Here is a 24,460-nt window from a genome sequence, read left to right on the forward strand (position 1 = left end):
TTCTCACCCCACCAGCACCTGTGCTGGAGGTGCACCAGAACCTGGGAAAGGACACAGACAGAACAGCTGACCCTAAGTGACCAAAGATATCCTATGCCATATGGCATCATGCTCAGTATGTAAAAGTCAGGGAAGAAGAAGAAAGGGGGGATGTTCAGCGTGATAACGTTTGTCTTCCCAAGTAAAGTTACATGTGATGGAGCCCCGCGTTCCTGGGGATGTCTGAACACCTGTCTGCCCATGGGAAGCAGTGAATGAATTCCTTGCTTTGCTTTGCTTGCATGCACAATTTCTGCTTTACCTATTAAACTGTCTTTATGTCAACTCACAAGTTTTTTTCACTTTTACTCTTCTGATTCTCTCCCCCATCCCATAAGAGAGGAGAACGAGTGTGGGATGTGGCTGTGTGGGGATGAGCTGCTGGCTGGGGTTTTAGGTTATTTTCTTTCACAGTGAAAACTCAAAGACTAAAATGTGTACTTTGAGATGGAAAAAGACAGTTGTAACTTTGGCAGCCTTACAAAATTCTACATCTTGCAGAACAGTTTTTAAGTATACCTGAGGTGGTGTGTTTGTCCTTTTGATTTTATAATAATTAACTAACCCCAGCTGACAAGCTTAATACTACTGAGGTGTTTGCTGTGCTAATGTACACTAAAAGCATTACTCTTTTTTCAATAATATATATGATGTGTTCCTGTAAGGTTAAAAAAAATGAGGTAATCAAATCAGTAATTCCATTATAATCTTGAGAACTGAGACAAAAAGTTCCTACTTTTTCTCTTACTAAAGGAAAAGAAAATACAAATCAAAATGAGCTTATGTTCTTATGTATTTTTTCTTGACCTCCACAAGAGATCATTTTGCTGTGCCATCTATATATACCAACTGGTGCCAGCTCCAGCAGATTTCATGCAGGTCATTATCAGGATGACAGTTGTATACACAGAAAATAGCACAAGTTAACAGACAATTTTAGTGAGCAACAAGTCAAACGAGATTGTCACCTTTCCTCTTAATCCTGCAGATAAAAGTATCTATTTGTAAATATACTCAGATAGAGCAGCTTTCTAAAGAAATTTTGTTTACACAGTCACACGTTGTCAGTATTCCCAAACAGACTTTCAACAGAATTTGACTTGAAGAGAGGTATTAAAAAAGAAAACTCTACATACCTGCGGAAGTCAGTACAGAAGAGGTGCCCAGAAAGAGAAATGCTATTCATTGGCAACAACAGTAAAGACTGAAGGATGAAGACATCCCCCTTTTTGAACCCCTGGAACCCACACAAAAATTCAGTCTCAGGAAACAGGAACTGGGTTCTGCATCTTAGGTATTAGTGTACCTATACACTGAGATACATGTGGTTTATATTTATATTTATTTATAGCCTTTAGAGGTATTTTGGAGGCATGCTTCTTTCCCTCTGACCGAACAGAATTTGGAGTAAGTTAACATGGATAAGCATCACCACTAGCATCTACACCACACAGCTCTTACTTGAATAATACTTATTTAGTATTACTTCAATTATTAAAATTGAAATAATTTCAAAGTGGTTGCAAACCACTTTTCTTCTAGTTATCTTTAGCATTCTTACAATTTTGCTTCATCCATCGAGAGCAGTTGAAAGGATTAAACAGTCAAATATATTAAACTGATAAACAAAACGTACAAATTTAATAAAAATGCAATGGGATACTACTGCATTACGGAGATGAGTCTGGAGCTTTTTTCCCTAAAAAGTTACAGAAAACTCCCAGCGTTCAAGTGACATCACTTATTTTGAAATGGGGCAATTCATAGAGGAACGACACAATCAGAATAATCTTTAAAACACTCTGTGCAGCACCATAAAGTGACTCTTTGTGACTAAATCAGATTTTTGTTTTGCTTTGATTTTTAAGAGAAAAAAGAAACCATTACTTATACAGCTGAATGGTAACCCAAAAACCTGCATTCTGATCCTATTTTTACTACAGAATCTTACGTGACACATGGCAGGTCCATTTTACCTTTTCACAGTTGGTTGTTCAGACAGTGAGGAAATGCCTCAGGAACACTTGATCTGAGTGTTTACATCTTGCCTTTTAACAGCTTACAACAGCATTAAAATACATTAAATAGCACCAAGCATCTTTCTCACAAACGAAATTCATTGCCCTGACACATAAGCATAGGCTCCTTCACAACATATCGGGAAAGTCCGGGCAGTTCCAAATGCACAAACCAACACGCAGCCTATGGAAACTTTCAATGTTTTAAATTTTCCCTTCCCATGGGCCTAACAACCAAACTCCTACAGTGGAACACACGGAATGTGATGCCCTTCCACAGCCTCTTCTTAGGTGTCCAAGTTTCTATCCACAAAATCAGAAAAGCTGTAAGGTTTCTTTAAGAACAAGACAAGCACCAAAAAGATGCCCATAATGCATTAGCAGCTCAGTATTTAGAACACTTACCCTGGCTCCTGCATTTTAGGTTCTCCTTGGACACTCTCCAACTCCTGTGATAGTGACATGAGGCTCCTTGACACTATTTTGCTCTTTTTACGTCTTCAATAGACATCTGCAGTCTTCAGTCACAAGACCATTTTTTTGGTTTAATTTACATTATATGAGCCATTATAGCAGAGTTTTAAATTTCCCCTTCCTGCTCAGCTCAGACCAAAGCACGTCTAGTAGAAAAGGCAACTGTGTAATTCGGCTGCTATACAGTAGTTACTTACTACATAATATATTCACATTTTTCAGAAGTCATAAACATATAAAGCTAGTAACATTGCCTAATTTTCATGTTAGTGGCAAAAAAAAACTTGTATTACACAAAGGCCAGTTCCAGATGTGTTTAGTTCCCTCTTTAGTCCTTTCAAATTTGAGACTGCCAGTAACATTAAAGCAAGGCATTCTTCTACAGGATCATGGCAGCCTAAGTTTTCCCAAGAAAGCCTGAGGTAAACACCTGGGCCGTGAAGAAAAGGGATATTATAATGGAATGTCAAGCAACGTACTACCAATCCTATTTATGAGGAACACAGTCTCATCACTAATCATTTCTATATAGCATCTCTACCACAGAAACTAACAATGCTTAGGCAGCAGTAATCAGAATATAATGAAGCTATTTATTCTGTAGTTTCAACATCACCATGAAAATTAAATCATAGGAAAGGTTTGGTTAGATTTGTTCAGGATTTTTTAAATTATTATATCCTTACATATTTGTTACCAATTTTGTTGGCAGAGTGCCCCGAAGATATTAAACACATACTATGAAGGGAAACAGGCTTTCAGCTGAGTCTGTTTGTAAAAATGACAGTTACCTATACTAACATTTTCAGACCAACCTCTTCTTACTGCAGTGTAGTATTTCACACACACAAATGGATAGCTTTTGAGGTCTGAGCAACAAAAGTGGTTCCAAACCACAACTCATACAGCTTGGCAAAACAAAAAGCTTTAAGGATGCCTACAGATCAGATTATCCAGATTTCCAAAGAACAAAGATGAAAGATAAAGCAGAAACTACAGTGGCCTTGAGGGGGTTGTGGGTGCCACACACACACACACAAACTCTACTGTATCTCTGAAGAAAGATATAAATATTTACTGTAACATGACAAAAAAATCTAGATTCTCAAGGGATTTACAGAAGAGGAAATAAGGAAAGTCACCCTAAAAAATTGCCTACGCTTCCAAGATACTTAAAACAGTATATCAAATATACAGCATAAGCTGAAAAAATAGCTGACACCATTGACTGAACACACTCAGTTTGAAAGTCCCTCCAAGTATACCCTGAAGATTTCACAGGTATCATGAACTAGGAAGCACAGTATCTTCAGTCAAAGTCATTTAAGAAAAAAACAAAAAATAAAACCCAAAGCAAAACAAAAAAAACACAAACCCACCAACTTACAAGTTTTGTCAATGTGAGTAAAAATCCATGCACATACTTTGATAAAACATGACCTGAAATATGACAGTAGTGAAAAACTAAGAAAAAAATATGGCAAATATTAGTAAGGGTTTACCTTGCAGCTAATTCTGTAGTCTGTAATTCAAATTTTTTTTTTCTACCAGCGTGTTACTGAGAAAAAAAAAAAAGCCTGCCAAAACCCCATACTTTTATTATTTTAGCCCTACATTTAGATTTAGAGCTATGACTGCATCACAGTCTGCATTACCAGATAAAGACGAACAACTCACCTACACCATTAAACAAGTCTAAAGATACTTTTTAGAAGATTATCCAAGAGCAACTGGTGATCAACATCTATACAATATGGAAGGCATCTTAAAATCCAAATCAAATATTAAGGAGACTAAGAGTCTAAAGACTGACATTTGCAATTCAATTTCCTGTTTCTATAAATACAGCTCCTTTGTATAATACACATTTGGTCAAAAGATTCTTTGGTTTCAATTTTATGTAATGATTTTAAACAATGTAAAACTAAGTTTACCCACATCCACACAAAATCCTATTAAGCTATTTGTATAGGATGTGTGCAAGTGAGCAGTTATGCATGTATTCTTAGAGGCCTAAAAGAAGTGCCAAAGCATATTTGCATTATTGTGTCTGTTATCACCCTCTGTTGAATTTAGATGACAAACTTCCTACAGACAACAGTTAATTCAGCAGTAATAAAAACCTAAAATAGTAATCATCATAGATTTAAAATTCTTTTTAATAATATGTGAAGTCAAATTATTTGAAAGAATATACCAACATTAGAAATCAGCAGTTATGTTCTTTGCACCCTCACAGTAAGATTTCCCAGGTGAGTAACAAGGTATTTTACCAGCACAGTGGGCTTGACTACCAGTACCAATAAAATGTGTCAAGAAGAGATGTCAGTTCTTTGACATGAGAAGAAGATACAACAGGTTGAAACCTAAGGAATCAGATGCACACGTTTAGCCACACAGTTGCTAAAATGTCTACTGTCTTACCAGTGTAGTCACGAAGGGTATACAAGAAAAGCTCTAACAGAAAACTAAGGCAAAGGAAGTTACATGGAACAGCCTTCCCAATGGGTATATTTCAATGTGTATCTCAAAACTGAATAAAAACAGAAACAGGAAAGTGCATATACAAATGCACCTGAAGAGGTTTCTTCATTGGATGCCAGTACCTATGGTTTATCATGTGTTTTTTATTATTCAGTGCTTCAGAACAAGATTTTCTTCACACTTTTAAGCAAAACTTAAATTTATCAGAAAGTGCTACTTTTAAGCAGATGTGCCACATAATTAGCAACGACAAATCCACTTACTTTTTTCTCCTTCTCATGATGTTTATCCTGAGAGTGAGAGGAAGAATCACTTAAACTTTGATCATATGACCTATTAGATCCCCGTTTGCTCTTTTTCTAAAAAGAGAAAATATATTTATGGACAGAGAAAAGGAACCATTTGAATAAATAAAAAGTATAAAGCATTGCAACTGACAAGATGCCCTACTGTTTGAGGAAAAAACTTCAATGCTTCAGTTAAGGGAAAACTGACTAATTACTGACACTAAAATTCACAAGACTACTTGAATGTACACCAGGAAATAAGCCTGGCCCTGTATCAACTTTTACACCTCCCGCAAATTTGCAAGATATGCTTTCCACAGAGAAATGAAATATGCCACTTTTTAAAGGTTAAAAGATGCTAGACACATTTTCAAGTTTTCATAACATAAAACAAAAAGATGCTGCTCAAGTGAGTATCACATGAAGCCACAGTGATGCCCTGACACATGCTTGAAATGCATTGCAAGGTGACTTCATGACTTATTTATTATTCAAGCTACCCATCGGGTATATTTTCATTAAAATGGATTAAAAACCAGGATACAGAATGCTACAGTCGTGTCCGTGATTAGAAGTGGCAGATGTAATTGCCTGTATTTCTGTAATGTCTGAGAGCCTGGTTCAGGACTGCAAATACTTCATGCTAGGCCAGTGTTCTAAATACTGGTTCTTTTCTTGTAACTGAGGTAGCATTTAAAGACATTTCAGGTCAGTGTTTTGTCAACCAGTTTTCAGTGGAATAGTGGAATACAACACCCACCATCTTCAGCAGTAAATACTGTATCTGTATTTACCAGGCTTTAACAGTCACAATAATCCTAAAGAAAAACTGAAACACTTAAAACAATCTTGCCAGTCTTTACTGTTCTTACCAATATAGCTTCATAACAGAAAGCTAACTAATTATATGTCAAATATAAAGTTACGTCTTTATCATTAAACTTGTTTTTTAAATAAATATACCTGTTCTCAATCATAGCAGCACTGCAACAGTCTAATCAAAGGCATAACAGTGTAAGGGTTTGCCTTCACCACTAAGTAACAGACCATTTTCGCTCTTTTTGTATATACTTAGCTCAAGATAGTAAAAAAAAAAAATTGTAGCTTAGTAAAGGCCTAGAAAGCCCTGACATCTTCATTATCAAGCAAATTCATCAGTATTTACAAGAGCACAGAACTAACCTCACCAAACTTATCTTCTAGAAAGCTGAAGTGGTTGACTAGTCCTGTTTTTACCTCACTGCAACCTAAAAGTCACACACCAAGTATTCAACTTTTTTTGTAGTGAAAACAAGTAATCTGCAAGTTTAACTATACTTACAGCAGTATCTGAACATAAGTCCATATATTTTAGTATTAATAAATAACGTTTTTTAAACGTCAGTAAGTCCCTCAAGTCCACACACTCACACATGTACACAGAAACAGGTATCTGGAACTGACAAGTAAGAAGTGATAAGAAAGACTCCAGAGGTTTGATCCAAAACCTACTGCATTAACTGAGAAATTTCAGTGTTTTTCATTTCCTTGCTTGTTTTTAAAAATCAAACCTCAAGTCATTTCCTTGAAGGGTGTGTTTCAGAGAATTTACAGACAGGGAATACTCATTGGCTACACAGTGAGAGATAGAACAAAAGAGGTGGGGCAGAAGAGTAACAGAAGCAGAAAGAAACTGAGTGCTTTATTCTCTAGGAGTAGTATTTTTTAGTTTATTCCAAAATGGACTGAATTCCTTGAAGGCACCTAAACAAATAGAAAAAGAAAACATTCCAGGAACTCAATGAAAAAAAAACACTACATGTGCATGCTATTTCTGGCAGAGGGGGAGAACCCACACACCTATTAAGTACCACTTATAAAAACATTTCCAGCCAGTACTTCTGTAACTGTGATTAAAACATTGTTTTAATGAAATACAATCTACTTTTTGAACTACATGGAAATATTATTTCTAGCACTAATGGCAATTCAGAGTAAAAAAATAAGTCAGTAACATTTATTTATAGAATTTAATAAATACATACCAGTTTATTAAAATGGTATTTACAGTAGCCACAGTATTGGACGTTATCTGCACCATTGCCTTCCTCTTCACAAAGAAGTCCTGCAAACTGTGCACTAAAAATAAACCAAACAACATTCAAAGAAAGCCATTTTATACCAGTTCGTACCACAATATCACAGCTGAAAATGTACGGATGCTTTTATCTGCAATTAATAAGAGATTTCTACACAAATGACTTCCAGTGGCACGTGAGCACATAACCAACCTTTGTAGCCCGGGGAAAAACATGTATCACTCATACTTCGGCCTGTTGCCTTTTTTCAGAGTCTTTAAGCCATTCAAACGAGCTTATAGCTTGCAAATCTACAATTACTATGCAGCTACTTGCAGAAATAAGTAAACGTAGCAATCTAAAATTACTCTTAGCTCAAATTCAAGCCAAAATTTATCTAAGGAAAGAACAGTTTTTAACAAAGCCATACTATAGGTCCAAAGAAGAGTTTTTTTGAAAACTTGGATACATCCTTCTCTGATTTGCCATGAAAACGACTGGGTTTTTTTAACCTAACTTGAATTACATAGTAAATCAAACTGTATTTATTAGTTTACAATACTGTGGCAGACTAATTTCTTTTAAAAAGAACACTTACAAGTTGCATTGACTGGGCTAATTACTACCTTATTCTACTGCATTTTTTTCAAAACAATTTTGCTTTTCACCATTTGTAATGTTGATACATTTTCTTTATCAAAACCAACTTAGATATTGACAAACTAAATATTGTTACATTTTCCATATAATTTTCATTCCCATAATAATGCAATGTTACAGTCAAAGTGATACACAGGAGTATTTAAATGAAAGACTATATAATGTGGTTAATTTTCACCGCTTTTTAAAAACATATTCTTGGGAAATCCAGAAATACATCTGCAGCTGATACCAACTAGAAAAAAATAAGTAATTAAGAGGATGTCTTTAAGCAAAGATTTATTGTACTAAGCTTGTCTTACAAAAACCAGATGCACTCAAGCTCATTCTTAATTAGACATTAGTTTTGATAATCCCAAATTGATACACCTTGCCCTGGATTTCTGCCTTCTGTAGTCTTCACATTTTTCTCCATTTTTTTAAAATATTACAGAAGCGTCTAACTATCTCCAGTTACACTACTCTCCAGCCAGATACAATTTTGTAGTATAGACCACGTTTCTGAACCAAAACATTCTAAAAATTGGCAAGATAAATGTTTAAATTTTGAATGTAAGTCTCATGTTCTTCACAGCATCCACTGAAAACAGGGCTTTGGAATAAAATAAAAAGATGGAAAGGACTCTTGCATGTATCCAAGTGTTTGAAAGGGAAGAGACCTTTTCATACAAGCACTTGGAGGTATACATTTTTTCACATCTGTAAGTAATCCCTTTACATGGTGTGCACGCTTTGAGGAACACAGTCCATTTTCACCATAAAAAGAAACTTGACATTGATCACATCCAATGAAAAATTAGATGTCTATGAAAGAATATAACCGGCAACTAGTAAAGCAATTAAAAGAAAAAAATAAATTAAGAGTTGCCAAGTTATCAGCACCAAAACAATAGGATTAAATCCTTTTAAGATCTGCACAAGACATATAAATTACCACTTGGGTACACTGAAGAAAATACATTTAAGTGATTTGAGTTGCTGTGCGAGTACCATTTCCCTGACTAAACTGGTCATGAAGCAGCATACTGGGGAACTCATAAAACACAGGTAAATCCACAGATTATGTAGCTAGACAGCCTATATAAATCTGCTATCTACTGTAAAATAACTTCAGCTGAAATTGAAAAAACAAATAATGCCTGTAAATTTTGGAGTAGAATTCTTTTTGCTTCCTTTCACCTGTTGACATGTGTTTAATGTAATTATCCAGCCTCTTTTAGAAGTCCATAAAGTGAAACAAGCATCTCCTGAATGCAAGTAAAACTAAATATCTTAAAGTGGAATGAATCAGATGGTGAAGGACACAGCTGTTTTTCTCCAGCAGTAATACATGAAATCTGAATAGTTCAGGATGATCTGCACCATTTAGATAAAACCAGTGAAGTGAGTTACACCCAAATGTTTGGAAATCTGTACTGGAATGGGTGAGTCTAGTGCATTTTTACGCACAGCTCAGTAATTTTCCCAGTGATTTACCAAAAGTAAACATCAAAATCAGTTAGTAGGCAAACAAACAATGTCTTCACACTCCCATATCCTATTAAATACCCTCTAAGAAAAATAACCTAAGACCAAGAAAAAAACACAACCCCCCCACCCCCATACTTATTCACAGGAGCACACACCATTTAATACCACCCAAGGGAGTATTATCAGACAGTTTTTGCAGCTCAAAGCAGAATCCATGCTGCTGCTGCAATACTGTTAGTAAACACAATTATTACAAAAACAAACTACTTTACAGTATTTCTTTACTCAAAGATGTACTAAATAAGGAGTTTATTCATTACACTGTGTGCATTGATTCTTTCTGGAACATCAGAGATATTAAATAATAAAATATACTTACCATGTTACATGAAAAGCTTGTCGACATCCATGTTTATTACATGTCATACAAGCACCAGTGGCTGCTTTACTTTCTCTGCCTTGTTCATCACAAATATAGCATGTCTATCAAAGAGAAAATACTTTACTTGATAAGAAGCATAAAAATAAATTCTGTGTTACAGGAGATTCTATGCTGAGAACTACTGCATTTTGCAGCTAAGCCTGTATAAGAACTTCTTTATGAAAGCCTAATCATGCTTGTTAGCAAAAGGAGATCACCTGGTAAACTCTCAGGATTTGAGTAACACTTCACCAATGTTAAGGCAGTACAAATAATAATTTGCTTATATTTCATACCACTGTCAACTAGCCAAAGGGTTAAACAGCCAAGGGTTAATAGTGCTAGGCTTGCCACCTGTCCTTGCTTTCAAGTTTGTGTTTACATCCTTTTAAGTCCCAATCATTTTCATATTCATCTAGCATAACCTGTATTGGTGGCATTCAGAAACATCAAATTAGACTTGAGTGCCAAATGGTACAAGGTACCATACGGTATACACATATATCTACACAATTACATACAGAAAAAACTGCAAACGTGAAATTTTATTTGTACATTTGGTGCAAAGAATTTTCAGAAGTGTCATAGCATGCTTCAATATTCATATGATGCTCATCTACTTTTAATCAAATTGGTGTTTAACAGAACTCTGCTTTACTTGGATGGCTTTACTTCATCATGACTTGGACAGCCCCATATCTTGGAAAATAATCAAGCAAGAACCTTCTGTAAAAGAGCTTACATCAGTATACCAAACCCATTTTAACCTCCAAAACAAGCTAAAATGAAAACAACCTATCTAGTACCTGGAAATCTTTTCATAGCATTTCTGTCAATTTATTTCTTTTACTGGGATGCTGTGGCAATTTTTAATCTTTTCAAAGACATTCTTAGTAACACCAAAGAAAAAAATTAAGACAAAAAATCCAAATTCTTCCTCATTATTCAATACCTTTTTTTTAAACACATGGCCAATAAATATGGATACATACTGTAAGGAAGCTCGCTACTATACTAGGCATCACTACAATCTCTCACCAGCATTCCAGGGAGAAACATCAGGCAAAACTAGATCTGTTTTCACTTCTTCCTTTCCTAATTACTGACACTGAGAGAGATTCTATATCATACCACATTCATGTGTAAAATTCAACAATTTAAGAAGAGATTCTTAATGAAAGTATCATTCAGCACTTAGGTGGTTTAAGTGCTTGTTTTGAAATGAGAGAACCTTACTGAGTAATAAACATTAAGGACACTCCTACCTCTGTAGAAACCCCATTATAAGATCTTAAATGAGAAAAGAGAAACTTTTTAATGCCAAAAAATAAAACTTCTGTATTTTAACTGACTTACAATTTTATCACAACCTCCTTTCAGTGAGGCAGAGAATGAGTAGAGTAATAAAAAAAAAAATAACATCAGCCATGGGTAGTAGAAAACAGTGGAAAAAAATGGACCAAGAGACCACTGAAATTTTAAAAAAAATTATACAATGCAAACCAGTATTACTTAGACAGGAAAATGAGTGAAATTCTGAGATCAGAACAGCCTTTTACAGAGGTTTTTAGAACAACATGTAAAAGGAGATGTCAGCTAACTAAAGCATTTTTGTTAATATCGATGGCTTGAAGGTAGCCAAGTTATTGTTGTACAGTTTCCACAAGACTTAAAAAAGCTAATATATCCTAAAATCATACCCTACAACCTCACATCTGAAAGATCAGAAAGGGGATAATCCTACTTAATTCTTTGCCTTGCTTCTTTTGTACATCAAGGTGGTGCACACTGATAATTCAGTTGTTTGACAGGGTCTGAGACTGGCTGCTTTTTAGCTTTCCATACCATGACCTGACACATTCACATTTTAGGAACAAACAAGGTCATGATCTATCAACCTCATCTGAGTCACTATATTAAGTGTAAGTAACTTCAAAGTAAGATACCTCTATAAACAGAGAGTTCAACAAACCCCATAAAACTCAATCTCCAGTTACTTTCTGGTTTTTTTCAGAGTTTGGCTTCAAGTTCTTTAAGTTTTTTCCTCACTGAAGCTCAGAAAGAAAAGCAATACAAGCATTCCACTTAGTAGAGATGTAGACTCCATTTTTCAATGTTTACACTACACGTAGGGTCTGTGTTTCAGGACCTCTTAAAGCAATTTACAGTAAAATGACTTTAAAATGACAACAAACAACCAGCTACATTATGAACAAGTTTAAACACAACATGGTGGACTGACTACTCATTTTAACAAGCTCAAAGAACTTTCCTACAGTAGTCATGAGAAACATTAAAGCTGTTTCCTAGTCTTCCATATGAAACAGATACAAAAGAAGGTTCACCCTCCTGTTCCAACACAGACAGTAAGTTCTCTATAACTGAGCTTCTCATATTTGTACCATCTCTTAGACACACAAACAATTCCAGAAGCCTGAGAACCTCTGTCTTTCTTTCACAAAGGAAGACCTGCATGCATTTGCAAATCCATGCAAATGTTACACCTCTGAAGCCTCTAGAATGTGGAAGTTTAAAACTGTGTCCCACAACCTACAGCTGCGCTTTTCGTCAAAGCTCTTAAGGGAAGAGAGTACTCTCCCAAATTCATTGGAAAACAAGCAAAGCTTTTGACTCCGCAAGGACGTGTTACTCAAAAACACACAATAAATACCTTACTTCCTTTAAAGGCAAAATATATATTTTGCACAGCTGCCTTTATGCTCCTGTCAGTATTTTCCCTTCAAAGATTCAAAGTGTAAACCTTCTTTGCAAAAGCAAAAACAGAAGGGAAGATGAGGCAAAAAAAAAATTTGTAAGGCAAAAATCAATTTGAGCAATAGTTTACTCATAACAGCTACCCAGTGGCATTCCCTGATCACAAAATCAAACCTAGGAATTGTACAGAAATTTCTCATTGTTGCAGCAAGTACTGAAAGAGAAGTTTACCAGCTGCATTCACTACCAGGCAAATCAAGAAACTCCGAATGCACTTATCTTTTAATCAGTTCCTAAAAGAGATTCCTAAAACCAGTAATTATATACACTTATCACATAGTTTCAAATGAGCCTGAAAGAAACAAATAAAGCTGACATAAAATAAAAATACATTATCCATGCATCCAAGGAATAACAAAAACCTATTTCTAGAAAGAAGAGCAACTGATAGTCCATTTCATTTTTTGAAGCAATTGTGTAAGAAGAGCTTTCCTGATAGGAAACCCATTAATCAAATCATTCAGTGGATTCATTCTGTAATGTGATGGTTTTTATCCCAGAAGCAGGCAAACTTTAGGGAAATAGCAGCCAAGTGTCTCTATATGGACAAGCCCCATGCTTTGGCATCTGCTGCATTTCTTCTTGCATTTAAAATTACTGTACTGCGTAATATTGCATATTTTGCAGTGTTTAGTAAAGAAACAAGTGCATAGGGAAATAAACCCCCAAACATTAAATTAAGTACTATCTCCTGGCAAAACTTCAACTATATTTACTTTGAAGACTACAGTATAATTTCTCCCTCATGGTAATTTTCTTTGGCCTTTATTCCCCCCCAATTCCATATGCTAGTGTTCTGTATGTATCCGGTCATGCACAGAGAATTATTCAGAACTTCACAGGAAATAACATCTTACTTAAAATCTTCTATTCCAACCCGAGCTGACAAACAGAATGAAATTATCACTAAGCCTCTCTAAAAAAAGAAACAACTCCAGTCATTTTTTCCTAATTACATGTTTACATTCATTCTCAATGTGCAACAAATGTTTCAAGAACTGTTTGTCATATCTACTTCTCAAAAACCCAGCTTTTCTTTCCCATTTTTCCTCAAATTAATAGTCAAAGTGAAATGCTTTACAAAATTTCTGATCTAAAAAACCATATCATTTAAATAAACACAATTTATCTTGAATAGCCATGGGAGTAGAAGGTGAAATTATTGCAGGCTACATGAAAAAGGAACTATAGTTTTATTGGTTTGGGGGAGTATTGCTCAAGAACAGCCTGCTTGGGAACCCATGGCAGCTTAGCCATAGCAGTACCAAACTCAGCACCAGCTACAGACTTAGCAAAAAAGTTGAGACTCCCCTGTCAGGCATTACCTCTTAAATTCTGTACTGTTGCAACTACACTGCTGTTGGCACTGAAGTTACATCGGTTTCAAGAGGTTTCCAACTGCAGCACAGGCATTTCTTGGATTCCCCTGAAATCCACAGCCACTATCTCCCTGACCTAAACAGACTAAACAATGTCAGCAAAATCTGAGTTCTGTAAAAAGACAGAACAAAAATAATAATAATTTGAAGGCTTGGAGTGTGACCCCAAACCTTGACACTTCTGACACAGGTCTCATTGTACTTCACAATAAACTGTAGTGGCCAGATGAAAGTAGTTTTAGGCTGACTGCTAACATGGCAAATAGGCCTCAATCAGAACACCTGCCAAGAGCACAGAAAGCTAAGAGCTGGAAAACATCAGGAACTCTCTCTACATGAACTGCATGGCGCTAGTAACTATCTAGTGAGAAAAAAATCATAGTAACTACAGACTAACAAAAAACGGAAACTGGAATTTTAACAGCAAAACACAACTACATGTCATATATTTAGAACAAAAACTGTTTGAGAAAGAAGCAACTTTACTTATGATGAAAAGGAATTAAAGACTAAAGACAGAGACCAACAATGGATTTTTTTTTTAACAAGTAAAAGACACAGAGTACATTTTTGAAGTACATTTTTTGAAGGTTTCACTCATCCAATATCCAATTACCATCAATGGAAATGCTGCAAGATAAAACAAAAACTAAAGCGCTCCACTAAATTTTTGAAGTACATTAAGGGAGAACCACTACCAATTAAAAAAATAATTATGACTGACTACTACTCAAGGAAAAAGAAGAAAACAGATGTTCTGTTTCCTCAGAGTTGAGGAGAGAGAAAAAATAAACTCATCTGTTATAGCAAATCATTACTGCTTCATGTCCAAGCACAAACATTTTATTAGTCCTGCACTGCATCTCACTGTTGCATGCTCTTGCTAACACAGTAGGAAGCCAATAGTGAGAAGCCAATAGAGATGCTCAGGCAGAACGTAATGAGAAAGCTTACTCCTGGTCGTTCAGCTACACTGGTAAATAAGACGGACAAAACTGGAGAAACTGACACAGACAAGGAAAAGACCGGAGAAAGAAAAAAGAAAGAAGTTTGGAAAAATGGAGGGCCAGCCCATAAATCAAAGATGGAAACTCAAAAGGGGGTGGGGGGGGGCGTGTGAGAAGTCACAGAGACAACGTGAACAGGACTGGTCTGCAGGAAGAACACAAAAGGTGATGCATGCCTTTTTCTTCTCTTTTTTATAACATAGTCTATTCCTACTTCACTCCAGTGTCCACAAACTACTCCAAAATAAAGTAAAAAAAATAAACTAGAGGTTAAAAGAACAACACAAGAAAAATATGTACCACAACTAATCAGAAATTCAGTTTGCATCTGCAAAAGGGAACATACAAAGATCGATGTAGTTAAGTGAGGAGAAAGTAGCACAAGTGAAATAAGAAAAATGTAACTATCAATAAAGAACACTAACAAGTTACTGGTTTATTGCTTTGCCTTTTGGGTTTTTTTTTTTTATTTAAAGTCTCACCACACTTTATAAAACATTCCATCTCAAGGACACTTATTTAGGAGCAGTTCTTCTATAAGCAAACAATCCCACTAAAGTGAATGTTGTTTACAAAGGCAAAAGCCTGCAAGCATTTGCCTTAATATATTAGCATACCTTTTTGTCCTAAAAGAAATGTTTATGAATATGTTTATGTTCATATCAACACTTAAAACACTAAGATCTTGTGGTCATTAATAATAACATCTCATATAAGCTGCAACAGTATTTTAATCTATGGGAAATATTTCAGATTCCTTTAAAAATAAACTGTTATTCAAAGATCATGATATTTTTAATTAACAAAACAGTCCCTAATCTGTAAAAGACTAAAAAGACATGGCAGATAACCTTACAGCTTAATTTAATAATATAGCCTTCTTATTTCTTCAATTTACTATAAAGACATTGCAGAAAACTTACAGCATTACTGCACACATTTAGGAATTTTATATAAAGTGCATTCTAAGAAGTGTGGGTTTATATTATTAAAGCTCACAAGTTTTAAAATAAATACATTAGATATAAAAAGACATATAATTATACCTTATTATAACGATCATGGGGAACAGACTGCAACACGATAGGCTCCATTGTAGAAACATTTGCAAACTGCACCTCGGGAATGTACAGAGCACAAACCACATGAGCCCAACCTACAAAAAGTTATAATTGTATTTAACGTTTTCTAGAAGCTCAAAGGACATTTCAATGTAGTACAATTATAGTACAAAGAACCTTTTACAACACTTTTTTTCCATTGACTGTTTAGAATATTAAGGACAGAAGTTACACTTAAGTCATGTTTACATTTCATTTTTGTCATCCAAAGTTTAGATGATCAGTAATACATTTTTTAATGTAGTCAGGGAAAAATTATACAAGTAATACTCTATGAAATTCAACTACTAATGATTTAAACAAACAGTGACACACAAACAGAAAAAACTATTATTTTTTAATTTCTTGGATTAACACAGTAATTGCATAAAAGCTACACAAAATCCTGCAAAACTGGTATTCTTACAAGCATTACCATCATAGAAGACTTCTGTGTATAATTTTCATTTTAAAAATGCTGTTCTGATTTGAATGGACTCCTGTTTCTTTCTGTAGAAAGAAATCCCAACACATACACACATCCTCACATCCCCTCTACAAAATCTCTTGCTTTTCCATCTATAAACATGTGGCCAACTCATTTTTTCATAGGAATACTAATACCTATATCCGGTCCTATTCTAACTCATTAACTTGGGGTCATCAATAAATGGTTACTTACTTACCATACTGTGCTTTAACAACATTTTGAGAAAGACAACATTCTTAATTGTCTGGTATTTGGTCGGATGGGGGTGGGGGAAAACACCAACTCAGAAATAAATCTACTAATTTGAAGCCTTTTTTCACCACAAAGATCCTGAGAGCTGTTGGTTTGTTTCAGTGGAGGACCATCTGCCATAACTGTAAATTTAGCAGAAGCTGCTGTATAGCTAACCCAACATATTGCTATACTGACACTAATAACAGAATTATTAAAAGTAATATCACCTCATCTGAAAGTGAATTTGGTGTGTCTAATAATTTGGTGTGAATTCTGTTCTTCCCCAAGAGGAAAACCAAAGCCTCTTGTCACAAGACCCTCAGTATACTTCAAAAATAATTCTGCTTTCCTCCTACCCAGGCTTACTTGTATGCAAACATTAAGGACATAAAATGACAGACTTACATAATTAGATAATCTAGCAGATTATTAGATTAGGGAAGCAAAGTAAATTATCATTGTGCAAATGCATGCTATAACAAACAAACAAACAAAAACCAACCAACCTACCAAAACAAACCCAGAAAAAACCCCCAACACAAAACCCACCATATACTGTCTCACTGTAGACCTTTCTGAGCTTTCATCTTGGATTTTTCTCTTTTCAACTACTCTACAGAATCTAAAGGTTCTTAATTTCTTCACCAAACTGTACTTTGACTCAAACTCAGCTAAACACAAAGCTGTGCTTGCTCACAGTAGTATTGTTGAGACTCTGGAATGGTATTTAGAATAAAAAGTACATATGCAATTCCACATACTTTTCTTAAAGCACAAATCTTCTCCAGTTTCTTCCAACAGATCTGGTGTCCCTCCCCCTTCCCATTTACTAAATTGGTAGTTATAATTAATTTCTATGGAAAACAAAAGTGCACACACACAACAGTTATACATTCAAAGTCAACATCACACGTATCATTCTAGTATTTCAACTGCAACTAAATACAGTATCTGTGCTGCTCCATAATTTTACTCACAAATAGTCTGAATCATTCCGTTCAGAAAAGGCATGAGACTAATAAAAGGGTAGGGGGGGAAAAAAAATATAAACTGCCAACTGGAGCTGCTTTTAAAAAACTGTTCCAACAGACCATTTTAAAATTATCATTAACAGACAGACTGGAAAAAAAACCCGATAAAAACCACAACCTTTTTTTGTTCTTTCATTTACTTGAAATATCTTCAGGGAAGGAGTATTTATAAGGGCTTTTCTAAGACTTGCAAACTGCCTTAAACCAGAATCATCTCACTAAAGACAAATAAATGTTAACATGGTGTTAATGGTGAATACTTATCTTCAATTCTTCTCTCAAAAAATTAACTCAAACAGAAACACCATTCATCTAATAAAGCCATTAAACCAATTAAAAACTGACACTGAAATTTTGAAAAAAATAAACTTTCTTCAGTTGGCTACACATAATCAGATGGCAAAAGCTTTTACTTCAGATGTAATTAAGCCTGTACTCCAGTTACACTTACACGTAATGAGAAATTATTATGTAAATATACAAAATATACCAGTGACATTAGGGGGAAAAAAAATCACTAAGCAAACTGAAATTTAGGTAGGTAAAGAATTTTTACTATAAGGAACCAGTTTCAGGAGTAACTTTAACTGAATAGTGCTGCACCACTATCCAAAAAAAAAAAAAAGGAAGAAAGAAAGAAAGAGAGAAGAAAAAATCAAAACAGTACAACAATATATCCCTATTTACAAATACAAAGCACAAAAGCACACATCCAATACAGCTGTGGGCAATAGCAGGCTTTCAACTTTCATGAGACCAAAACCAAGATCTATACAATGAAACAAACGAAGCACCACAGCACTAATACACTTTTTGAACATGGGTTAATAAGTGCCCATGAAATCGAGGACAAGGGACATTTTCCATTGGTTTCCATCTGGCACCTTCAGATCCCAGATAATCTGACCTTGCTGAAAAGTCACAATCTGTCCAACAATATCTAACCATAGGGATTGTTGCAGCACCCTTATGTTACCAACCTCAAATGACTACACCAAAAAAGAAATCTTAGTCCAGCACCAGCTCCCACTTGGACTCAGGACACCCTGTACACAAGTTCTTAAATATTTTTTTTTCCAAAGTTTAACTGGTGAAGAAATATAGAATTTTCAGAGAGCAACACCCAGCTGACCTGGAAGTGTCAGAAGAGGCACAGCTGTCCCTGAAGGAAGAGTAAGGAAGATACTTTTCCATAACAAGTGTGGTTAAGAACTGGTTGTCTAAAGTTGCTGTGCAATCTCCACCTTTTGAGAACTCAAGGTTTGTAGAGTCCTCCACAAAACATTTAAAGTTAAAGGAGGTCAAGAAGATTCCGTTTTGCCATACGAGGACCAGGCAAACAAGAACCATTTTCCTAAGCATCAAGAGACTAGTCACTATTGCTGCAAAGCATAAGCATGGAAGTAAGGACACCTACAGCCAAAGTGGGATAGGTCTCTTCTGTCTCTCTAATGAGAGAACGAGCTACTAACCTATACACAGATTCTACTTGTAATGTTTTGTACAACTGAGAGTGTCCTGACTATATAACGCAGTACAGAAACACCTTCTCGATCCTCTGCTGACATTTCCCTCTCTTTTAGACAACTACTCAGGCTGAGCACAGAGCTCAGAATCCCAGCAGAATAAAGGACCTATTGCCATGTTCAAAGTTGAGCGCTTTTATCTACTGTTTCCTACTGGATGATAACTGCCTTCTTTGTCTGCAGGGATAATGAAACATTCTACAGACACCCATCCAAACTGTACATAGAAGCCCATATGAGAAGCAAGCATTTAAAAGGATGTGTGGTTTTTAAGACTATGTTAAAATACGTATTTTCCATTTACTCCATCTAAGCCATAACGTTTGCCACTATAAACCTCCTATTCAAATCACTTACTACATTATTCTAGACAACCAAAACTTCATCAGCAACTATACACATTCTCCCTCCTTCTCAACCAGGAATGAAAAAAATCACTAAATCCAGTCCTTTTGAGCTTTACCAATGTTTAAGTGTGAAAAATACTGTTGTATATTCATGTTTTTGATTATAAAATAAAAACCTCCAATAGTACTGTTCTACACATTCAAAAACATTTAAAACATTCTCCCTAGTTTCTGTTGCAACTGAAATTATGTTATTACCTTTCCTCTTTGCCCAAACACTGCACTGAAATAACAGCAAGATATTCCTATTTTTTTCTTAATCGTTCTCCAAAATTAGCCAAGAACTCATGCCATTTTTGAGATCACTTTTGTTCCAAATGAGTTCACTAAACCCATCTCTATAAACCATATCATTTACTCTTTAAATCCATGATAAGCTTCCATTCACTTTAGTTGTGCATGGTTTGAATCCAGACAAACAGCCACAGATACATTACACACATTGCAAAATGTTCTTAAAATTTTCCCTTATACTCAGATTTTTTTTATTTATTTTTCAGTCTTTGAGATGGTGGCCTTTTGACAAATGTGTCTTCTCAATAATAGTATTTTTACCAGATGATATTGCTTGCCTTGCTTACCCTTAAAATAAACTTAATTTCTTGTTTTTAAATTAAAGCCTAAGGCCTAAATCATAAGGATTCAAATCAGCCATCAAATCTGCTTGTTTCTGTGCACTCTTACCAGAATTGTTCTCTCTGCAACTGCTGGGAAAAAACCCTCAGGCTACCACGGGCTGACAGATTCACTGCTTCTTTTGCTTAAAAAAACCCCAGTATTCTACAACAATCAATGTCTCCATCCAGAAATTGTAAAATATCATCATTTTTAATTTTTACTTATTGGTGATAGACAAAGTTAAAAACATTTACTTCAACTGTACTTTCAAGTTCAGTAACTTTGGGAAATGCTGCTTACCTTTTAAAAAAAAAATCCAGTGTGCTTTCTAAGAAAACATTGCACAAATATAACTAAGACATTTTCCTTTGGAAAGATCTTAGAAAACAACTTCTACCAACTTTAAACCAACATGAAAAACCACATATAAACCAACTCCAAGACTTCCTTTGATAACAGTAATGAAAATCAATTTTCCAATATCAAAAACTGGAAATTCATGCTGAAAAGTCTTCAAAAGTTTAAATACACCATAAGAGACTTGTAGCATTTCACTTAAATGAATTCTTTTTTATTTTGATTTATCTCTTAGAAAGACAAACTATTGAGTTTTGCCAATTTTTATGTTTCTTTCTAGTTCACAAAATGTTTTCTTACCACCACAGAATCTATCCAAATGTTACCAGTCTTTCACTGGCATTTTTATTTTTGGTGCCTTACTGATTTTCAACTCAGTGCAAACCTAGCAGTACACACTTAGCAGGTACAATTTTAATGTACATTGTTCACTAATGTTCAGAGTTTAAAAAGCTCAGACTTCAGACCCCTAGCCAAAAATAAATAGTTGATCTGTTATCCCAGTGTGACAGAGAACAAGTAAGTCCTAGCAATTTCACCATCAGCAAACACAAGACTGTTGCCAACAAAGAACTCTATAACTAGAAGTAAACACTACCAAAGTAAATTAACGAAGAAAACCCAGGAAGATAAATAAATAATACACAGTATGTTACCCACCTAACTAAATTTTTTCCTTTACAACTACTGCTTAATTGCCCAAAGCCTGATTCAAAAGCACTTTCCCTGTAAAGAAACTCACAGTACTTTTATTTATTAAATTGCCTTCCAGTACAAATTTTCAAGCCTTGCTTTGACTTCATAAAATAACAGCAACAAACTTAGAATCCATCCTACCATCCACCACAAGGGAAGCCCATGGCTTGCTTACGAACTAAGAGGCACAGAGTAGGGACTCCACTACAACCCACAGTCAGTGCTGAAGCTGTGCAGCAAAGCACTAACGCACTGTAGAAGCCAGAATTGTGAAGCCAACCTCATAGCACAAGAGTTCTGGGATAGTATCACCATCACCTAACCAAGCATCAATGTCAGAGCAAAATTTGTTTATGCATTCTAAGTTCCTAAAGAGTACATTATGTTTCATTAAAGAAGTCTTACTTTATTTCTAACTACAGCTCACTCCCAAAACAAGAGAATTGTATTTATTATTCTAGCACAGAAAAATCTTTCTTTATTGATATGTTAGTTTCTTATAAGGGTTGCTCTAAGTTGTCACTTAAGGATACACCTCAATCCATTTCAGCTGTGAACTGTCACTGAAAAGCAGGATCTCACCTTACTCTTCACTTTCAACTGTACATTCTTGCCCCCTCCTTGCACTATGGGTTTGCTATGCAGCAGGGCAAATAATTTTTTTCATCTCATTACTAAATTTGTGGGAAATTTAGAAGTTTACGTTTGAGCAAGATCAGTCAATGGGTTGACGCAATCCACACTGAGGTCATATGATTACCATACACAAAACCACCAGTGCAGTAACAGCCAGTCAGGGGAAAACCACAGTCCTCTTACTTCAGCAGAGGTCAACAGCTGTCCTAGATTACATGAAATTGCACCCTCTGTTTCCACAACTACCAGATCTGCTGACTGACCCAAAGGCTATCCAACTCTGCTGGATTCACCTTTCAAAGATGTACTTAAGACCATTACTGTTACTCTTTTTGGCAAAGGGAAAGATTAAGTACTATTTTAAACCTTTAATTGTCTCTTCATTAAGACATTCTATATAGTTTTGTTTTAACCCTGATCTTCCTTTCCTGTAAAAACAAGAAAACTTGCAGATAAAAAATCTGTCAGCTGAAGTTATTGTCTTTGCCTGTTGCTGCCTGTTCCGACCTTCCCTTCCCCCTCCCCAAGACAAGCCAGGATTTGCCTCTGCCGTGTGCTCTGAACTCCTCTGTTCCAAGCGCGGGCAAAACCAATGTAACTCAAACTCTTTAGCAGTGTCTGATTGGCCGGTCACCCCGGGTCCGCCCCCAGTCCTCCCCTTTCCCCTTCTCCGAGGCCCGCCCTCTTTGGCTTTGCACTCCTTCTGCGAGCATCTGTGTGTTTCTGTTTCTGTTTGAAAGCTTCCAATAGCAGGAATTGGGCAACTGAAGACTGTATTTCTCCCTCTTTGCTTCTACTGGTGGTATCAGCTTTGCAGCTACCATTTGCCGCTTTTAGAGCTACTGAAATGCTGGATTGCCCGTGCTACCTCTCTAGGCTGCCCGAGGCTTTCTAAGGCATTGAACTACGAGCTTAGCCGGTAAAAAGCTGTGAGTATCTCCACATTTTCCTTACTCTATTAAAAACAGATATAGAGTTTGCTATAGTTAATATAGCCTTATTCATATTATATTGTTTGATCCACTCTTTGAAGAGGGGTAAAAAGAAGGTGCCACACTAACCACTAGAGCTCTCACTACTGTGGTTGTTAGTCAACCTCGTCATTGGTATAGAGTGGACAATTTGTTAAAAAGATAAAATAAATACTCTTTGTCTATGAAGAAAAGGCTTCATCCTATGAAGTCCTACCACTGAATTTCACAAAATTCTCCATTTAGAAAAATCTGCTCCCCAACTGAAGAATTGATTCATTTCAAATCATCACTCCACAGCACAACAAATAGTTTGTTTTTGAAACAGCTACAGATAAAATTCCATTGGTCCACTGAGGAAGCTAATAGCTTTAATAATTTTAGCTGGAATGCTATGGAATTAATGAGTTTCCTTCACCTCCCTCCAGAAATCCTATCATACAACAAAAGGAAGAAATGTATACATAACCACCTAAAACTCTAAAAAAAAATTTCTATATATACATTATGATTATCAGTAATGTAAATCATAAATATACAATACCTTATATGGTAATACATGCATTTGTATTACTGCAGTATTTTAAATTTTTATCAATTTTTTCTCTTTCCCAGTAAAAAAATACACACACTGCTGTAACTCTACTCAAAAAGGCCACAACATTCGTAGGTAAGCACCTGCAAAATGCATCTGTCTCAGTGTGTACATGTAACATTATACTGTCCACATTCTTAGACATTAACACCAAGAAAACTCATCGGAACAGTAAACCAGACAGTGAGACTCTAATAATAACAACAGCAACAGGAAAACTAGCATACAGTGTTTTTACAGACTTGGGAGATCCTGCCGCTATCCCAGGGGGTGGGAAGAGGGCCTGGACCATGACAAAACCACCACATTGTTAGCTGGCCTTTCCCCAAGCAGCTGCATGAAAGAAGTCTTGGTGAAAAGTCACACAAAGAATGTTGTTACACAGCATTCCTGATCATCATCCACTGGAATCAGACTTCAAAGTAACAATTTTTACAGCAAAATCAAACCTTTTAAGCTTACAGAAAATCCTGGAAAAAGATTACTGCAAGAAAACTATTTAAATGGGAGATGCACTATATTAGATACAAGTGAACAATTTGCTTAAAAAACAGAATGCATACTCAGTATTATGAGAAGATAAAAGAACTGGGATTCAAAAAGCTATAATCAGTTCAAATGGTCATGATTTTATTTCCTCCTCACTGAGTGTCAAAAATCCAAAGGAAATTACGGCAACAGTTAAGGCAATAATACTGAACTGAAAGGCCCGAAATTGTCAAATACCA

The 24,460-nt window shown here is 35.5% G+C and overlaps 1 protein-coding gene across 7 annotated transcripts in view; it reads right to left on the reverse strand.

Moving 5' to 3' along the window:
- The window catches only part of MLLT10 (MLLT10 histone lysine methyltransferase DOT1L cofactor), a 128,918-nt gene that overhangs the window by 76,563 nt on the left and 27,895 nt on the right, over positions 1-24,460 (reverse strand). For 6 of the 7 annotated variants that reach the window (XR_005604661.1, XM_039571824.1, XM_039571799.1 and 3 more), the window contains 4 exons: positions 16,118-16,227; positions 9,869-9,972; positions 7,327-7,420; positions 5,279-5,374 (listed from right to left, as the gene is read on the reverse strand). Coding sequence is in view for 6 of the 7 variants with exons in the window: in XM_039571824.1 (XP_039427758.1) it covers positions 5,279-5,374; positions 7,327-7,420; positions 9,869-9,972; positions 16,118-16,227 (404 nt within the window). In the remaining variant the exon portion in view is untranslated. The remainder of the gene's footprint in view (positions 1-5,278; positions 5,375-7,326; positions 7,421-9,868; positions 9,973-16,117; positions 16,228-24,460) is intronic. The other variant, XM_039571816.1, reaches the window with a different exon arrangement.

The sequence above is a fragment of the Corvus cornix genome, chromosome 2, assembly GCF_000738735.6.
Source record: "Corvus cornix cornix isolate S_Up_H32 chromosome 2, ASM73873v5, whole genome shotgun sequence".
Taxonomy (NCBI): Eukaryota; Metazoa; Chordata; class Aves; order Passeriformes; family Corvidae; genus Corvus; species Corvus cornix.